Below are 13,945 nucleotides of genomic sequence, written 5' to 3' on the forward strand. Positions count from 1 at the left end.
GTGATGTAGATTCATCATAACCCTCTAGATCCTCCAGTGTGTCCAACTGTTAGTTACAGAGCCTTTTAGAGGTTGTATAGTACAGTTACAGAAGAGTTAGCTGTTACTAACTAACTAACTAGTAACTAAAGTATTATAAAGTAATTACACTAAAGCTAAAGACTATACTTAATTAAAAATTTATAATACTTTTTATAAAATCTATAGTTGTTAATCTTACTAGTAATAGTAATGTTATGTAACTAATTCTTCTATAGTTAAGAAGCCTTTATTATTAACACTAATAGTTAATTTTTTTTTATTATAATAGTCTTCTTAGCCTATAAGAAGCACTACTTGCACTTACATAAAGTTACTAAAATTAATAAGAAATTAAAAGTAATGTTAATCTTAAAGGTAATTCTAACATTATAGTAGGCATTATTTAGGTGCTCCTTAGCCTAGGTATCTTACATATGCTTTAAAGGAGTTGCTTCACGCAAGAACAGCCTAGATAGGCTAGGTAAGGCTATGTAGGCCTTCTCTAAGCGTTAGAATAAGGCAGCATAATATATCTAGATGGCAGAACAGCTAGATAAGGCATGTAAGGATAAGGCCTATAAAAATAGGGCCTACAAGGTGGTAACACGCTAAGATAACTATGTTATTAATTAAGATAAAAATTAGAACATTATAATAAGTAAAAAAATAAGGTAGATAGCATAGTTACTAAATTTATTAAAAAATTGCTAATAAAATAGGCACTAACAGCATTCTCTGCATTAATCTCTAAACATAAGCCTCTTAGCTCTTAGTAACCTACCTTTAACTGCCTAAAACTACTAAAAATCTTATATAACTACTATAAACAGTTAGTACAGCAGCCTTATGTATAGTACAGTATACTAAGTAGATGCCCTGTACGTACGTACGTGACTAAAATCAGTGTACTGCAGTACTATACTATTAGGTGTACTAACGGTTGGACACACTGACTGATCCTCCCTACAGGAGATCTAAGGATTCTTTCCTAAAGATGCTTCTTAAATGACTCAAACGTGTTGAAACCATGGGCGCTTCAAAACTTCTTCAAGGAGCCCCATGTTGTCAACTCAGTGAAATAATCAGTCTCGAAAAGATCAAAACAACCCGCATTATGTCTTCTTGATAATGGTTCGGACTCTGTGATGCTCACCGTCCGAACGAAAGACTTCTTTTCTCCTTGTCCCTCTTCCAAGATATATGGAAGTACTACTTATAAACCTTGCAGACTCTGGGAGACCTCCCCAACCCAAAATTCAGATACCAAATCTACGTACCGTTTCCTAATTCCCACACCCTTTACCGACAAATCGATATACTTCTCCTAACCTCCCTATTTCCTGAGACCTCGCCGTATTCCTCAAAGATGTCACTATTAACATCTCTCTGGAAGAGGGATCAGTATCTGATTGTATAGGCTGGCGAACAGGCGAAGAAATCAAAACTACCCGCTAAGGCCTTCGAAACTAAAGCCTTCATCATCATCCCTCTCCTCCCTTTTACTGAGTCCCTCGGCGAATCCGCAGCTCGGGTTTGCCGGGTTTGCGATGCTGGATAAAGTTCCGTTTTAGGTGCTGAGGAAAAGGTGAGAGGTGGGCGATATGCAGCAGGCGCTCACGCGGTAGTTGGCCCAATGGAATGGGTGTCAGTGTAGAAAATTTGTGAAAGATGTGAATGACGACACCTGTACGGATAATTACCGAGCGAATTTCGTAGCCGTAGCTTCCTTGAATATTTTGTAGCTTCTTTCGTGTTCGTGTTCATCCATGACCTGTGGACGTACTTTTTATTTTAGACCTCGTCTACAATGCAAGGTGTCATTTCGTAAAAGAGTTTTCTAGATGGCAGTAGTTAAGATTTAAGAACCTACGTAAAGCTGTTAGAGATGGTAAGAATATAATGCTAGAGAGTGTATCTCACCATTACATGCATATGTGTAAACATTAAAACTCACAATACTAATCCTAGGAGAACCCAAACTCCAAGAATCGATCACTCGACAAGTATGGTACAGTCCTAGCCACAACCAAAACTTCCAGCCCCATCTATACCTCCTTTTCGCAGTTTACCACGAGAAAGTCATCAATGCAGGATTCAACACGATCGGCAACAGCAAATGACTCGCCGTCACCGTCGCCATTGGCAAAATGGCCACAAAATCCCTAATATGCCACGAATACGGGATAAAATTTGCTGTCGCTAAAATAACCATTCCGGAAATCCCAATCACTGCAAACGCGATACTAAATCTAAACTTCTTCAGCACCTTCGGTACCTCGATAAAGAAGCTCGAGAACTCTGCTTCTTTGGATGTTGCACCCCAAGTCATGTCGATCTCGAACATGTGCGCGAGAAGCGCCTGGGAAACGTGAAGTGAGAGGCCACCGAGGAAGATGGCGAGCATGAGGATCCATTTGAAGTTCTCGATGAGCGCGGAGAGGAAGGATTTTTGGCCGATGCGGTATCGCATTATGGCGAGCGCAATGTTGCCGAGGCCGCTGAAGACGATGACGATAGAGAACCATACCCTCCTGGTAAATAATTAGAAGGTTAAGGCAGAAGGTTTTTCTGAACTACTTACCAACTGTCGATGTAGTATTTGTCAAGGTAGCTGTTGAACCAGCCGACGGCGAAATAATTAACGGTTGTCATGGTCCAGGCAGCGCCAATAGCGTAGTACGTGCCTATGTACGATATGATTGTAATTTTGGAGGTGAACTGCATGTTAGAGAAGAGGAAGCGACGAAAGAGTCCAGTGAAGGGGCCACGAATTGGCCAGAAGCGGATGGGGTGGAATAACAGCTCGTTGCAGCCATACGCGTATTTTTCCCAGCGTGCAAGCTCATCATAGACAGTGAGGGATACACCTTCTTTGAAGCCTTCGCCAGCCCAGGCGGCGAGGCGGATGATGTAGCCGTTAACTTGCAGGCGGAGAGACATGTCGAAGTCCTCCGAGACGTGACATTCGGACCAGAATTTCTCGTAGCCATCCTCATCGAAGAAAGATACTTGTTGAATGGCGGACCAGCGAAGGATAGCGTTGTGGCCGACGAATGGAGCGACATCGCCATTGGACACGGTATATTTGATAGCAGTGTAGATGAGATTCGTGAAGAACGTAATACTAGGGAGTGTTAGCTCAAACTACTGCAAGAAACATGACAGAAGAGTGTATCTGCTTAGAAGTCTCCCGAAATCCAACAAGAGGTTCGATAAATCATACATACCCGTTCTCGAAGTAAGTGTGCGCGACCTGCATAACACCAGAAGAAAACTGCAGGATGCCAACTTCAGGAGACTGCTCCATCTCGCTAGCCGCATCAAGCAGACAGTCGGTTGGAACACGAGTATCAGAATCAACTGCTTCCAGATCAGTGATGCGAAACCAAAGCGCAGCATAGTACTTACTTAAGAGAATATAATCACCCACACGAATATTCCCATCCGCCCAAGCCCTCCCATTCTCCTCCAAAACCTCCTTAAGACACCTCTCATACGCCTCCGCCTCATCATTCTGGTTCCAACTCTCATCACGAGCAATCTCCGCAAGCTTCGCTTCAATGTTATTAGACAGCATAAGCCCAAAGTTCATATTCGAAGCCTTCTTGAACTTCCCTTTCCGGATAAACCCATCTGAGCCATGCTGAGGTCTAGCAGTCCACCCAATACCATGATCAGCGTAGAATTCGATCCGGGCTTTGCGGTCCTCCTCGTCAATGATTTGGAGACCGTCGTCATTGATAAACATGTTTGTGGAACCGCCTTGGAGCTCGTATGTCGACATAGCTTGCTTGATGGATTTAATAGTCGGGGCAATGACGGATGAAAGGCCTTCCTTGTAGACTGGGCATTGAATGGTGATGTGTGGTAGGGTACCGTCGTTCAGTCGGCGAGGGAGTTTGGCGGAGTAGTACCGAGAGTTCTGTGTCATTTGACGGATTGGGCCGATGCATTGAGCAATACAACCTACAATGACTTGGGCGAAAAACTGGACGATAGGGAGTCAATCGAGAGGATGATGCGTGGTAGAAGGGACTTACTAAGGTGAAGAAAATCTGAACAGGTATTAATGCCAGGAAAGCCATACGAGCATAGCCTTTGTCGACCGAAATTTCTATGGCAATCTGCCGGAACCCAGCGCCTAACATAAGGATAACGAGAAGTAATGTGACGCTTACGAGCATCGCGTTCATCAGGTTTGTTGGTCGATTCTCAGGCTTGACCTCTCCATTCTCCTCGTCAATCTCAGTCTCGACCACGGTAGAAACTTTCTTCTTCTCTGATATCTCCTCTTCATCGTCTGGTTCACCGGTCCTCCAAACAAGCTCCATTAATTCATCCTCGATAGCTTGGGCGCGAGATATGATGTTAGTAGGTTCGTCATCCCAAACAATGAGGAGGGCTTCTGCGGCAAGGAATGCGGCAAATTGGTTCTTCCTCGCTTTTGGTAGGTCGTCCACGGTCGGTAGAATCTGGACGCGGAGGCCATTCATAAGTGGAACATCAGTAACATCTGGTGCCCATTGGAGGAATGTGCGGATAATGCGAGAGTTTACTGTCATAGCAACCTGTTGCTCATTTAGAGACTGTACCGATTATACACACATGGAATAGTTACCTGAAAGTTGAGTTGTGAGCAATAATAGGCTAAAGGGGACTGAATCAATGCTGGAGGGCATGACATGTAGGTCCCTTTCCTTTTCCGGAGAAGAACACCCTCTAGTTCCCCACTAGCATCTCCAACCCACAGCTTTCCACATTGTTGCTGGAAAAGGAAGTTAACCATAACCTCGTGCTTGATGTCTTCCAAATAACTTGTGCTCCCCATTGAGCGCATAGATCCCACAAATGACGTCCGCCTCGACATCTGTGCGGTGGTGTTTCCAGTCACTGGAGTTATCGATCCTGTTCCCCAGTGAGTAAATGGTGCTGGTGGAGGCATCTGGTCCAAGAGATACGAGGACGGATGTCGAATTGGTGTGATACTGGGAGTTCTCGATCCATCTTTTAGAGTCCTCGCCCCGCTCTTGGGAGTCCTCGCTCCGCTCTTGGGAGTCCATGCCCCATCTCCAAATGTCTTGAAGTCTTCGCCTGGTGTTCTCGTGCCGTCTGGCAGCTTCTCATCACAATACACCATGATAGGTGCCCAGCAAGTGTGCTTTAGAATACAGGGTATATAAACAGAATGTCACGAGGAACGGCGAGTTAATGTTCCTCAGATTGGCCTGGGGTATAACGATCGAGAACGATTAGAAGCGAGTGACAGGTCTCAAAGAGGGGCCATGGGATTGAGAATAGCAAAAAAGATTGTGGAGATGAAGGAGGTCGCTGTTCTGGCAGCTCCCAAACGCGCTTCAATTCATGCTTACCCAAGAACAAGATCTTACAAATTTGGAACTTGGAACATGGCAGCTGGAGCAACGTGAGATTAGAGTCCTCCATAGGAAAGCAGCGAAGATGCTAGTGGAAAGAGCATGAGGGGAAGTGCGACGGTGGCTTGAATTGGAACCTAAAAATATGTAAAAGGGGCTAGTAATACTAGCATCACAGTAACCAGAGTACTTAGATGCTTTACGAACGTGTCGACCTAGATGCTATAAAGTAAGCGTGCACTGCAGGCTAAAGATGATAGAGGGGGCTCGAAAGCTGCTAACGCCAACCTCGAAAGTTGAGATCGCGGCCAAAGCGAGGCAGACCTCTATGGTGTACAGAGCCTTACACATGTCTGGATGTGGTCTGTAGCACAACCGCCTGTGCTCAGACAGCATTACCCAATCAGGAAAGTCAGTGAATTGCTCGCCCAACACTCTTCAATAAAAGCCATACTGTTTCACCGACATGGTTGCCGGCTTGGTCCAGGTTGTGGCTGGCCACGACTTACTTAACGAAGCTTCTTTAACGGTATCACAATTTACCGGCGACGAAGAGCGGCGAAGATTTGTGAGGGTCTAGGTCCGGATACCCGAATTTCGAATATAGGAGCAAGAAGTGCATACCAAACGCACTCTTCACCTGTGTTTAGCACGGCTTGTATCTTACTATAAGTCCGCTCGGAATTGGGAGCCAATGCTCTGGCAGAAGTATGAGGAGAGCGAATCGACAATGTGGCACGAGGATTGATGGCGCGGATCGGTTCCGGCGGGCATCGTTTTGCACTACCAAGCTAGTCTCGTCTCGACTAAGAGAGATGCTGAGAACCGGCTGGAGGCGGCTTCCGTGCGTGCTGTTTCAGCCAATGGTTACTATTCTCTCGAATGCGATTCCAAAAACTGAGAGATGAATTCCGAGAAATAAGTGTGACGGCTCGGAACAGAGAAACATGCAGGAAAAAATGCCGTCATTACCATGGTTTTGCGTTTCACGTCAGTGCATCGCGCTGCCTGCTATTGGCTCGGATGCCACTGAAGATATAGGGAAGGTGAGTTGTGGAGATTCGCTGTACTCTCTATGTCCACATTTTTCGTCGCGTATATGGGGACACAACCTTGAGCATGTCCTTCTACACGACCACCCTACCGGACAGACCTCGAGAGTTTTGGGCAGAGATTACCTGCAGGATGGAGAGATCAGAGGTCGGCCATCTTGATGGTTCCTGCCTCGACTGTTATTGGGAATTAACATTTTGGAAGAAAGAACTGAAGATAGTCACTTTCGCAGAGCATTTGAAGCAAGAAAGTCAGAAATGGCAGCCATTCTCAACCTGCCTGCCTAGACGGGAGAAGAAGTCATCTACGCTGTCCGTAACAGAGCAGCACTGCTGGCAAGGGAAACCTGGAGGACTCCCGTGCGGATCTTCGATAGCGTGAGGGGTGGTTGTGTTTCAACGCCCTTCAACCCGTGCATGTGGCTGGTCATGATGAGCCACTTTAGAAATTAGCCTGTGGCGCTATTAGTACCAGAGATTTGTACCCATTTCCGAAACTCGCCAGTGGGAGATAGTGTTACTGTTTGACTGGCTCTTTGTAACTTTAATTAGTATCTTAGACCCTAAAACCTCCGGTCCATATTACTAATGGGTATGGGAGAAAAAGACAAAACTCTTGCAATGCAGAGGCGTGGGGCATTCTGAACGAGAGAGGCAGCTGAGAGCCATCCCATGTTGAACGGTTGCAACATACCCGTGAGCCGATATGAAGTTCTCGTGCACCGCGTGGCTTGTAGATGTGCTCACTGTGAGACTGTCTATTAGTGTCCGTCGCTCAAGCGCAACGAAGTAATATTGCATAATAATAATGCATGTATACAGCGCTTTCGACTAACTACGGCAAGACAATTTACGCGAATCAAGTCCCAACAATGAGCACTCGTGGTTGTAACTCTTTTCCAAACGTCGGTCCATGAGGCACGGCAGTAGAAGCACGACTTGTTGTGTTGGTATGATTAAGCGACAGGCTGAAGATTAATCCTTTGTACTACCTGGGACTATCGTGTGGGTGAACCGATCAATAGGAACAGCCACGTCCCGAACGCCAATCAGCAAATGCAATCCATCGCTAGCCCAATGCCTAGTCGTTATTCGTTGGGTACACTTGACACAAATCCTGTCCCATGAACCATCAATCCACACAAGCAATCCATGCAAGCGACCAACCATACACCCCCTTGTAATAGTGATGCGATAGTCAACCCTTATTGTGGGTTGCAACCATTATATCCCTCTTGCTGCCACATCTTGACACTCTTAACCTTCATGAACCCTTGCTTACTCCAGGTTGGGTACCACGAATTACGAGCTTTCCAGAAGTCCCTCCTAGCCGTGGGGCTGCCGTCAACCCATGGCTTTCCAGACTTTCCGTCCTTAAACCAACCGTTCTCACCGCCAACAGCTACGTTGAGAATAAGGTAGAAGTCTTGGTCGAACGGTGTGGCATCGTTACCAGTGTAGCTCCATGGATCTAGGATTCGGGTACCGTTGCTGTCGGAGAGTGGGAACTTGCCGTATTGCCAGAAGGGTTGGTTGAAGTGTGTGTACATGACTTGCATAAGCCGAGAATTGATGTAAGTAAAGACGTATCTCTCACTCCACTGCGATAAGTTAGTCCGATGCTAGAGAATGCGGGAATGGAGCGCCTACCTCAACGCCGAAGGTATTGAAGTCATCCGAGTATGTACCATGTTGCGTCTGGTGCTTCACATTGTTGCGCCACCATCCATCATTATCTTTACTAGGACCAAAGTGTAAAGTACTGCTAACAACATTGTTCCCGCCTTGGCCATACGTCCAATTGTTCCCACGACTTTCCGCGATGTCAATCTCACCAGACTTTGGCCACTCTCCGTATTTGTTGTCGGTCGGAAGCATCCAGATGGCAGGCCAGAGCCAGTCTCCAGCAGGAAGTTGGGCTGTGACCTCGACGCGACCGAATCTGATTGATGCTCCAAGCTTGGTGTTGACACGCCCAGATTTGGCAGGATTGACGATCGTTCCATTTGTGGTGTTGGTAGTGGCTACACACTCGGTCCACTTTGTTCCCGTACAACCCATGTCGCGCAGGTCTATAGTGTTATTGTTTTCGATGAGGTTCTGGTCCTGAAGAGAGGGCCTGATGACAAGCACTCCATTATCAAGATATACGTTCTCGTCTGTATTAGTCGTCTCTTCGAACTGGCCGTTACTGCAGCGATGTGAGCGCACGAAGTCATTGGTAAGTTGGTTGCAGGAACGCACCCAAAACCACCAACTTCTACCTCCTTGGTCCAAACCTGGTCATTCCAGGAGGTAAAGTCCTCTATCAAAACAGGGCAGTACTTATGGGTAATGACTCCCCGAATTCCGTCATAGATGAGAAAACCGAAAAGCGCTATGCCAAGGAAGAGCCCAATCAAAACAATGGCGTTATTCCATTTCCCTCCATGGTCTTTTTTGTCCAACCATGGCTTCTGGATTTCCTCTTTCTTAACTCGCCGAGAACGAAAATACCTCTGTGAGGCCGAGAAATTCACGCCAGTTGAAGAGGCTGCTCTGGAAGGGATTCTCGAGTGCAATCCCGTTGCTGGACTGGAAGTGTATGGTGTGTTTGCTTTCTTCAGCGCCTGTGGCTTTGGAGTTCCGAAAGAGTTGTCATTTGAGTAGTGTCTAAGGGGCGCGGGGGTTATAGCGTCCTCGTCTTCTTGGCGGCTCGAACCTGCTACCGTTGGTGGGTTATACCCGGAAGGCACGCTTCCTCTGGTCGGTGCTCGAGCTTTCGGAATAGCCGATGGCTTGGTGATTAAAGAGGGACCAGGGAGAATGGGTGTTATACTGTCTTCATCTTGCCTAGCGATCGGGCTAGGTGCTGTTTCTGGATTAAAGCTAGAGGGCATACTTCCTCTGGTTGGTATTTGCGCCTTTGGGCTACCTGAAGGTTTGCTGTTTGAAGAATTGCCAGAGGGAGTGGGGGTTATCCTCTCCTCGTCTTGCCTTCTGCTCGAAGTTGGCCCTGTTGCTGGATTAGGGCCGGATGATGTGTTTCTTCCATTCAGTGTTTCATCAAGTGGAATGGTGGTAAGGTCGGTGCTTGACCTGGGCCGAACAGAAGCGAGGGTATCCAGGTCCTTGTTTCGTCGGCTGCTCACGATACCTGAGGGAGGATTGGGAGGGTTGAGGTTTGATGGCTTGCCTGGGTGTGCCTCCAAGGCATTTTGCTGCCTCTCGCCGTCGTCCAAGGGCGTGTCTGAACAACGAGAATTCATGTCCACAAATACTGGAAAGTCCTAACACAAGAATGAATAGAAAAGAAGAATTACTGGGGGTAACCACTGCAGTCGAGGCCGGATACGATGAGGCGGGGAGTGACAAGTGCAAGGCGGTAACAATGGAAGACTTGATGAAGTAAGGTGGAAATGAGTAGTGTGGTTGAATGGAGACAGGCTTCTACAGTAGTGGGACCCCCGATATTTAGTAATAGTGAATGGGGCAAGCACTGCCCTCACCTTGGTACGCCCGCGAATGCATGCACGCTAGATTTGCCTTCCATAATTATGATCCAGACCATGGCTAGGTAGCTAGCACCCGGACATGGTGGTCTTCATACGGATTCTGCAGCTTATCGAAGGGGGAAGTTGGTGCATCTGCAACCCAGTAGTGAGTGGTAGCACATGTCGATACTTAGCCTCTCGAATATAGCCGATAGCAGAAGCACCGCGCTCTCTGGCTTGCGGCCATGTATCACCGCACACCTGCCACTTGATGCAGGTACGACTGGCCAAAGTGGAGCCTCGCCACCGCAGTTTCCTTCACATAGTTCGTCGACTCCTTGGCCATTGTCAGAAGCTCCACAGACGCACTGGACAGCGGCCCGAGCGTCGGCATCGTCGAAACGGTCGACAGGTAATCCGGGAATGCTTGTATACCATTATTTCCTCGGCACTTGATGAAATCGGGGATAGCAAGACTAAGCCGAGTAGTAGCACGATGTTGAATGGTGGTGCTTGTCCAGCCACAGTGGGTTGCTCCTTTAAGGTGACTCAGACGGCGGGGCGGAAAATTGAAGCGAAATCAGGTGATAGGATCAGAACAGAAAAAGGACAATTCAAGGAGAGATTTCAAGGAAGAAAACGCCAATTGAGTCCAATCAGCCATGTCCGGACCCTCCATTATTTTTTACAACAGGCAACGAGCCAGAAGTGGCAAATGCAGTCTTTCTCAAGGGAACAAGTAACAATACTAACGCAGCAGCTGCACAAAAAGCGTCCGCCGCTTCCAACATGGTTCAAGCTTCATGGTAGCTTAGGACTCCACCAACAGACTCAGATAAATCCCCCAGCCAACACCGACCAGACACCCAACAACCACCCTCTTATCAACTGGAATCCACAAAAAGCTGACCAACGAGAAGAGCGGCCAGACTTTGTACCCGTCCATGATCATGGGATAGAATTTCTCCTGAATTTCTTTTGCAATCGAATCCCAAGGCCCTTGCTTGCCAGCTGGCGACGCGTTCATGTATCCCATGTATATGAGGAACATCAATGTATTCACCACGGCGCCGAATGTTTGGTCCAACACAAATTTGATGAAGACATTTGTCGCGCTCATTTGTGTCTTGATTTGTCTAGCAGGCGTAGGTTTGCCGTTGTGCTTCTCCGACTTGGGGGCCGGCGCTTGCACGTTGGTTGGGAAGATATCTTCGAGGAAGATTTGCCAGAGGATATTTGGAGGGTTACTGATTATGCTGAAGACAGCAAATTTGATGACAGGGGCGAGGTTGAGCGAGAAGGGTGTCTGTTGGGGGCATTGGGTCAGCGGTGCGCTCAAGTGTGACGAGGACACATTGTAGTGGAATTGGGACCTACACGCTGCTTATAGGACGATATAACTTGCGCCAGCACATTAGAAGTTACACTGAGGACAGCTCCCTGAGCCGTTTGCGAGACGAGTTCTGCAGACATGACGACAGACGAGAAGGAGAGGGTGTGAGATGTGAGGGGACAGCAAAAATCAATTACGAAGCCTGAGGAATGGGTATCGAGCAAATAAACGATAATAAAAAGAGAATCTAAGGGAAAGAAGAAGAGAACAGTTCCATTTGCATGGCCAGCACGCCAGGAGGTTCTGCCATGTGTCAAGAATGTTTCCAGGGTCGCTCTTGGCGCACCCGTCGTTCCAACTCGATGATGATGTAATACGGGGAAGAACCCTTCCTCCATCATCAACACCATCACTATTATCACGATGCAATAATATAATATACGTCATAGATGTTTTCCCCTGGTGTCGCTATATGGCCTACATGTGCGGCCTTCGACTGTGACAGCCCAACCTCATCACGATCCCATCTCTTCATCAACTACATATACTAGCACTTCCGACCAAACACAAAAGAGGACCTGATTCAAGACAGATATCCCCTATCCACGTGACACACTAGCCTGCTCCTGCTTCCGTTTCTTCCAGAGAAAGTACGCCGACAGCTTCCCCATAACTTTCCCATTCTCTAGCTGAAACCCCATGGTGGAATTGGGGACTGGGAATGCCCACTCAAACTCCTTCATGAAAGTCTCAATTCTAGAATCCAGCTCCAGTCCAGTTTGTTCCAGCTCCAATCCATTAGTCGGCATCGCTGGACCTGTGTTGTCACCAAGCGATTGGCAAAGCTCAACCTCTCCAACTGTATACCCAAAATCCGCCTCGTCGATAACAACCCGAAATCCATTAACATCCCAGGACTCCCGCTGAGTCTTGAACTCTGCCATAGGCGACAGGCCCATTTGCCACGTGTCTGCGTATCCTCCTGTCTTGTCAAGTGCCTCCCGAACGACGCTCCTTATTTCCTCCACGTCGTCATACTCTTCGAAGCGAGAGTTGGTGTAGTCCCCGCCTTTCCTCACCTTGGCTTCCCATTTTCCATTTCGGAGTCGCACGTAGATTCCTTGGCTGCTCAGCCAGTCATTTCGGTCGTAGTAGATTTCATGGATTTTGCAGGTTCCTAGCTCGCAAATGTTTCGAAAGCGTGGTTGGTCAAGGTTTGCGCGAAGGCGCGCGATGGACTCAGCAGTTGGGAGAAACTTCCGCTCAACCTCAAGAGTTCGAGCCGGCCTTGCGAAGGACCTACCCTGCTCCAGGGTTCTAGCGGGGAGTTTGAATGGCATGGATGTAGGGGAAGTTGGTTGAAGATGCCACTGGACCATGAAGATACTGCGGAAGCCAAAATTTATACTCAGGGTTTGTGCGGGTGTAACAAGATCAACAGTAAATGGCGCACCAAAACTAAAAACAAACCTACACTGTTGGTTAATTAGGAACACACTCACCTAGCTAGTGAATGCTGTGTCACATGTCCTTATCATTTCGCAGTGTATATCTATCTATGCGTCAATTGGTATCACTTATCTTTTCACGGTGTCATTCACTATTTTTATTGTGCCTTAATTTGACACTCACCTGTGCCATCCCCGATACGTGGACGCACTACGAGGTGTTGCCACCAACTATCTTCAGTATCGTCTCCCATTCCCGCGTGCCCTTCGGCCTATTCAAGGCTGTTTCTCTCACTTCGCTAGCATGGTCCAGATTCTCTTCGTCCTTGATCTCAACAACCATAAGGTGGTCGCCTTCTTCCTTCCCCATAATTGGCAGTATCTTGTTGATGTTGTCGTAATATTTGAGATACCTTATTCCAAAGTTCTCCTTGTCGCCTTTCCTGTCACGTTTCAAGCAACGCTTCTTTGCTATCTCCTCCGCACAATTCATCACCAAAACCAATATTCTCTCTCTACGCTCCTGCGTAATGTGATACAATTTCCTGAATTCTTTCCAGTGATCATCACTCCGGGGGAATCCATCGATAATCCAGCATTTCGTCGAAACACCTTGCGCGAAGATCTCTTGTCGAAGAAGCTTAGCGGCCAGTTCTCCGGGAAGCGATTCGTTTCCGGATTTGTACTCGGCAACCTGCTTGAATTCCAATGCTGTGATTTTATATGCTTGAGTAGCTTGATCGGATGTCATTTCCTTGACCTTACGAAGGACGTCACCATAGGAAATATGCTTGAAATTGTATTCGCTGACGAGGTGCTTGGACAGGGTTTCTTTTCCCGCTCCAGGAGGACCTTTTTCATGTCAGCTTTAGCTCACAATAGTTTGGATTTGGATGCTTCATACCAAGGATAAAGACAAGGCCTGGGCTTAGCTCTTCTGAGACAACATCTACTGGCTCCTGTTCTTGCCCGACGATCTGAGTTTCTGCGGTAGGAATATCTCCCGAAGACATAGGGTTGTTTTCTCCAAATATGATAAAGGTTTGCCAAATGCTGTTGTAGATGGTGTATCATATGGAATTCGTCTTATTTGTAGGTACTCTTCCAATAACCCACTCAGACATGGTCCTTTGTTACAAGAGACATGGGAGAAAGTGTACTGACATTAATATCTGAGATCTAGATTTCCATTTATTATTCTAGGTCAGTGTCTAAAACATTTCCCAAGTTCTTTATCCCAGAACTC

The 13,945-nt window shown here is 47.1% G+C and overlaps 7 protein-coding genes across 7 annotated transcripts; 2 read left to right on the plus strand and 5 right to left on the minus strand.

Annotated features, from left to right (window-relative positions):
• Window positions 1-2,086: 2,086 nt before the first annotated feature.
• Window positions 2,087-4,888, minus strand: BDR25DRAFT_380324 (uncharacterized protein; the record flags this gene model as incomplete). The annotated part of the gene is made up of 6 exons (XM_033697661.1): window positions 2,087-2,552; window positions 2,603-3,145; window positions 3,249-3,381; window positions 3,430-4,009; window positions 4,062-4,589; window positions 4,640-4,888. The coding sequence occupies 6 exons, from the start codon at window positions 4,886-4,888 to the stop codon at window positions 2,087-2,089; spliced, it is 2,499 nt and encodes an 832-aa protein (XP_033541721.1).
• A 99-nt stretch (window positions 4,889-4,987) lies between these two features.
• BDR25DRAFT_361110 (uncharacterized protein) lies at window positions 4,988-6,301 on the plus strand (the record flags this gene model as incomplete). Its single annotated transcript, XM_033696359.1, has 10 exons — window positions 4,988-5,012; window positions 5,056-5,174; window positions 5,241-5,443; window positions 5,474-5,513; window positions 5,588-5,600; window positions 5,654-5,724; window positions 5,764-5,808; window positions 5,842-5,961; window positions 6,001-6,101; window positions 6,136-6,301. The coding sequence occupies 10 exons, from the start codon at window positions 4,988-4,990 to the stop codon at window positions 6,299-6,301; spliced, it is 903 nt and encodes a 300-aa protein (XP_033541722.1).
• Window positions 6,302-6,352: 51 nt separating this feature from the next.
• Window positions 6,353-6,822, plus strand: BDR25DRAFT_361111 (uncharacterized protein; the record flags this gene model as incomplete). Its single annotated transcript, XM_033696360.1, has 3 exons — window positions 6,353-6,483; window positions 6,512-6,745; window positions 6,774-6,822. 3 exons carry the CDS (start codon window positions 6,353-6,355, stop codon window positions 6,820-6,822), a joined length of 414 nt encoding a protein of 137 aa, XP_033541723.1.
• A 722-nt stretch (window positions 6,823-7,544) lies between these two features.
• On the minus strand, window positions 7,545-9,641 carry BDR25DRAFT_337258 (concanavalin A-like lectin/glucanase; the record flags this gene model as incomplete). Its single annotated transcript, XM_033693173.1, has 4 exons — window positions 7,545-8,046; window positions 8,096-8,636; window positions 8,690-9,054; window positions 9,582-9,641. 4 exons carry the CDS (start codon window positions 9,639-9,641, stop codon window positions 7,651-7,653), a joined length of 1,362 nt encoding a protein of 453 aa, XP_033541724.1. The 3' UTR covers window positions 7,545-7,650.
• Window positions 9,642-10,591: 950 nt separating this feature from the next.
• On the minus strand, window positions 10,592-11,559 carry BDR25DRAFT_271102 (integral membrane protein-like protein). The gene is made up of 2 exons (XM_033687240.1): window positions 11,296-11,559; window positions 10,592-11,224 (listed from the first exon to the last, which is right to left on the minus strand). The coding sequence occupies exons 1-2, from the start codon at window positions 11,389-11,391 to the stop codon at window positions 10,730-10,732; spliced, it is 591 nt and encodes a 196-aa protein (XP_033541725.1). The 5' UTR covers window positions 11,392-11,559; the 3' UTR covers window positions 10,592-10,729.
• Window positions 11,560-11,898: 339 nt separating this feature from the next.
• On the minus strand, window positions 11,899-12,525 carry BDR25DRAFT_203655 (uncharacterized protein; the record flags this gene model as incomplete). The annotated part of the gene is made up of 2 exons (XM_033684422.1): window positions 11,899-11,934; window positions 11,968-12,525. Coding segments are annotated over 2 exons (594 nt in total), but the record flags the coding sequence as incomplete, so codon positions are not given.
• Window positions 12,526-12,910: 385 nt separating this feature from the next.
• BDR25DRAFT_318869 (P-loop containing nucleoside triphosphate hydrolase protein) lies at window positions 12,911-13,712 on the minus strand (the record flags this gene model as incomplete). Its single annotated transcript, XM_033691781.1, has 2 exons — window positions 12,911-13,551; window positions 13,604-13,712. The coding sequence occupies 2 exons, from the start codon at window positions 13,710-13,712 to the stop codon at window positions 12,911-12,913; spliced, it is 750 nt and encodes a 249-aa protein (XP_033541727.1).
• Window positions 13,713-13,945: the final 233 nt, after the last annotated feature.

This window comes from Lindgomyces ingoldianus, assembly GCF_010093535.1.
Source record: "Lindgomyces ingoldianus strain ATCC 200398 unplaced genomic scaffold BDR25scaffold_42, whole genome shotgun sequence".
Taxonomy (NCBI): domain Eukaryota; kingdom Fungi; phylum Ascomycota; class Dothideomycetes; order Pleosporales; family Lindgomycetaceae; genus Lindgomyces; species Lindgomyces ingoldianus.

Excerpts from the sequence above, each read along its gene's own strand:
- BDR25DRAFT_271102 (XM_033687240.1), bottom strand. The coding sequence starts at position 11,391 with ATGTCTGCAGAACTCGTCTCGCAAACGGCTCAGGGAGCTGTCCTCAGT. Across the intron at positions 11,225-11,295 it reads TATCGTCCTATAAGCAGCGT|ACACCCTTCTCGCTCAACCT; the intron begins GTAGGTCCCAAT and ends TGCCCCCAACAG.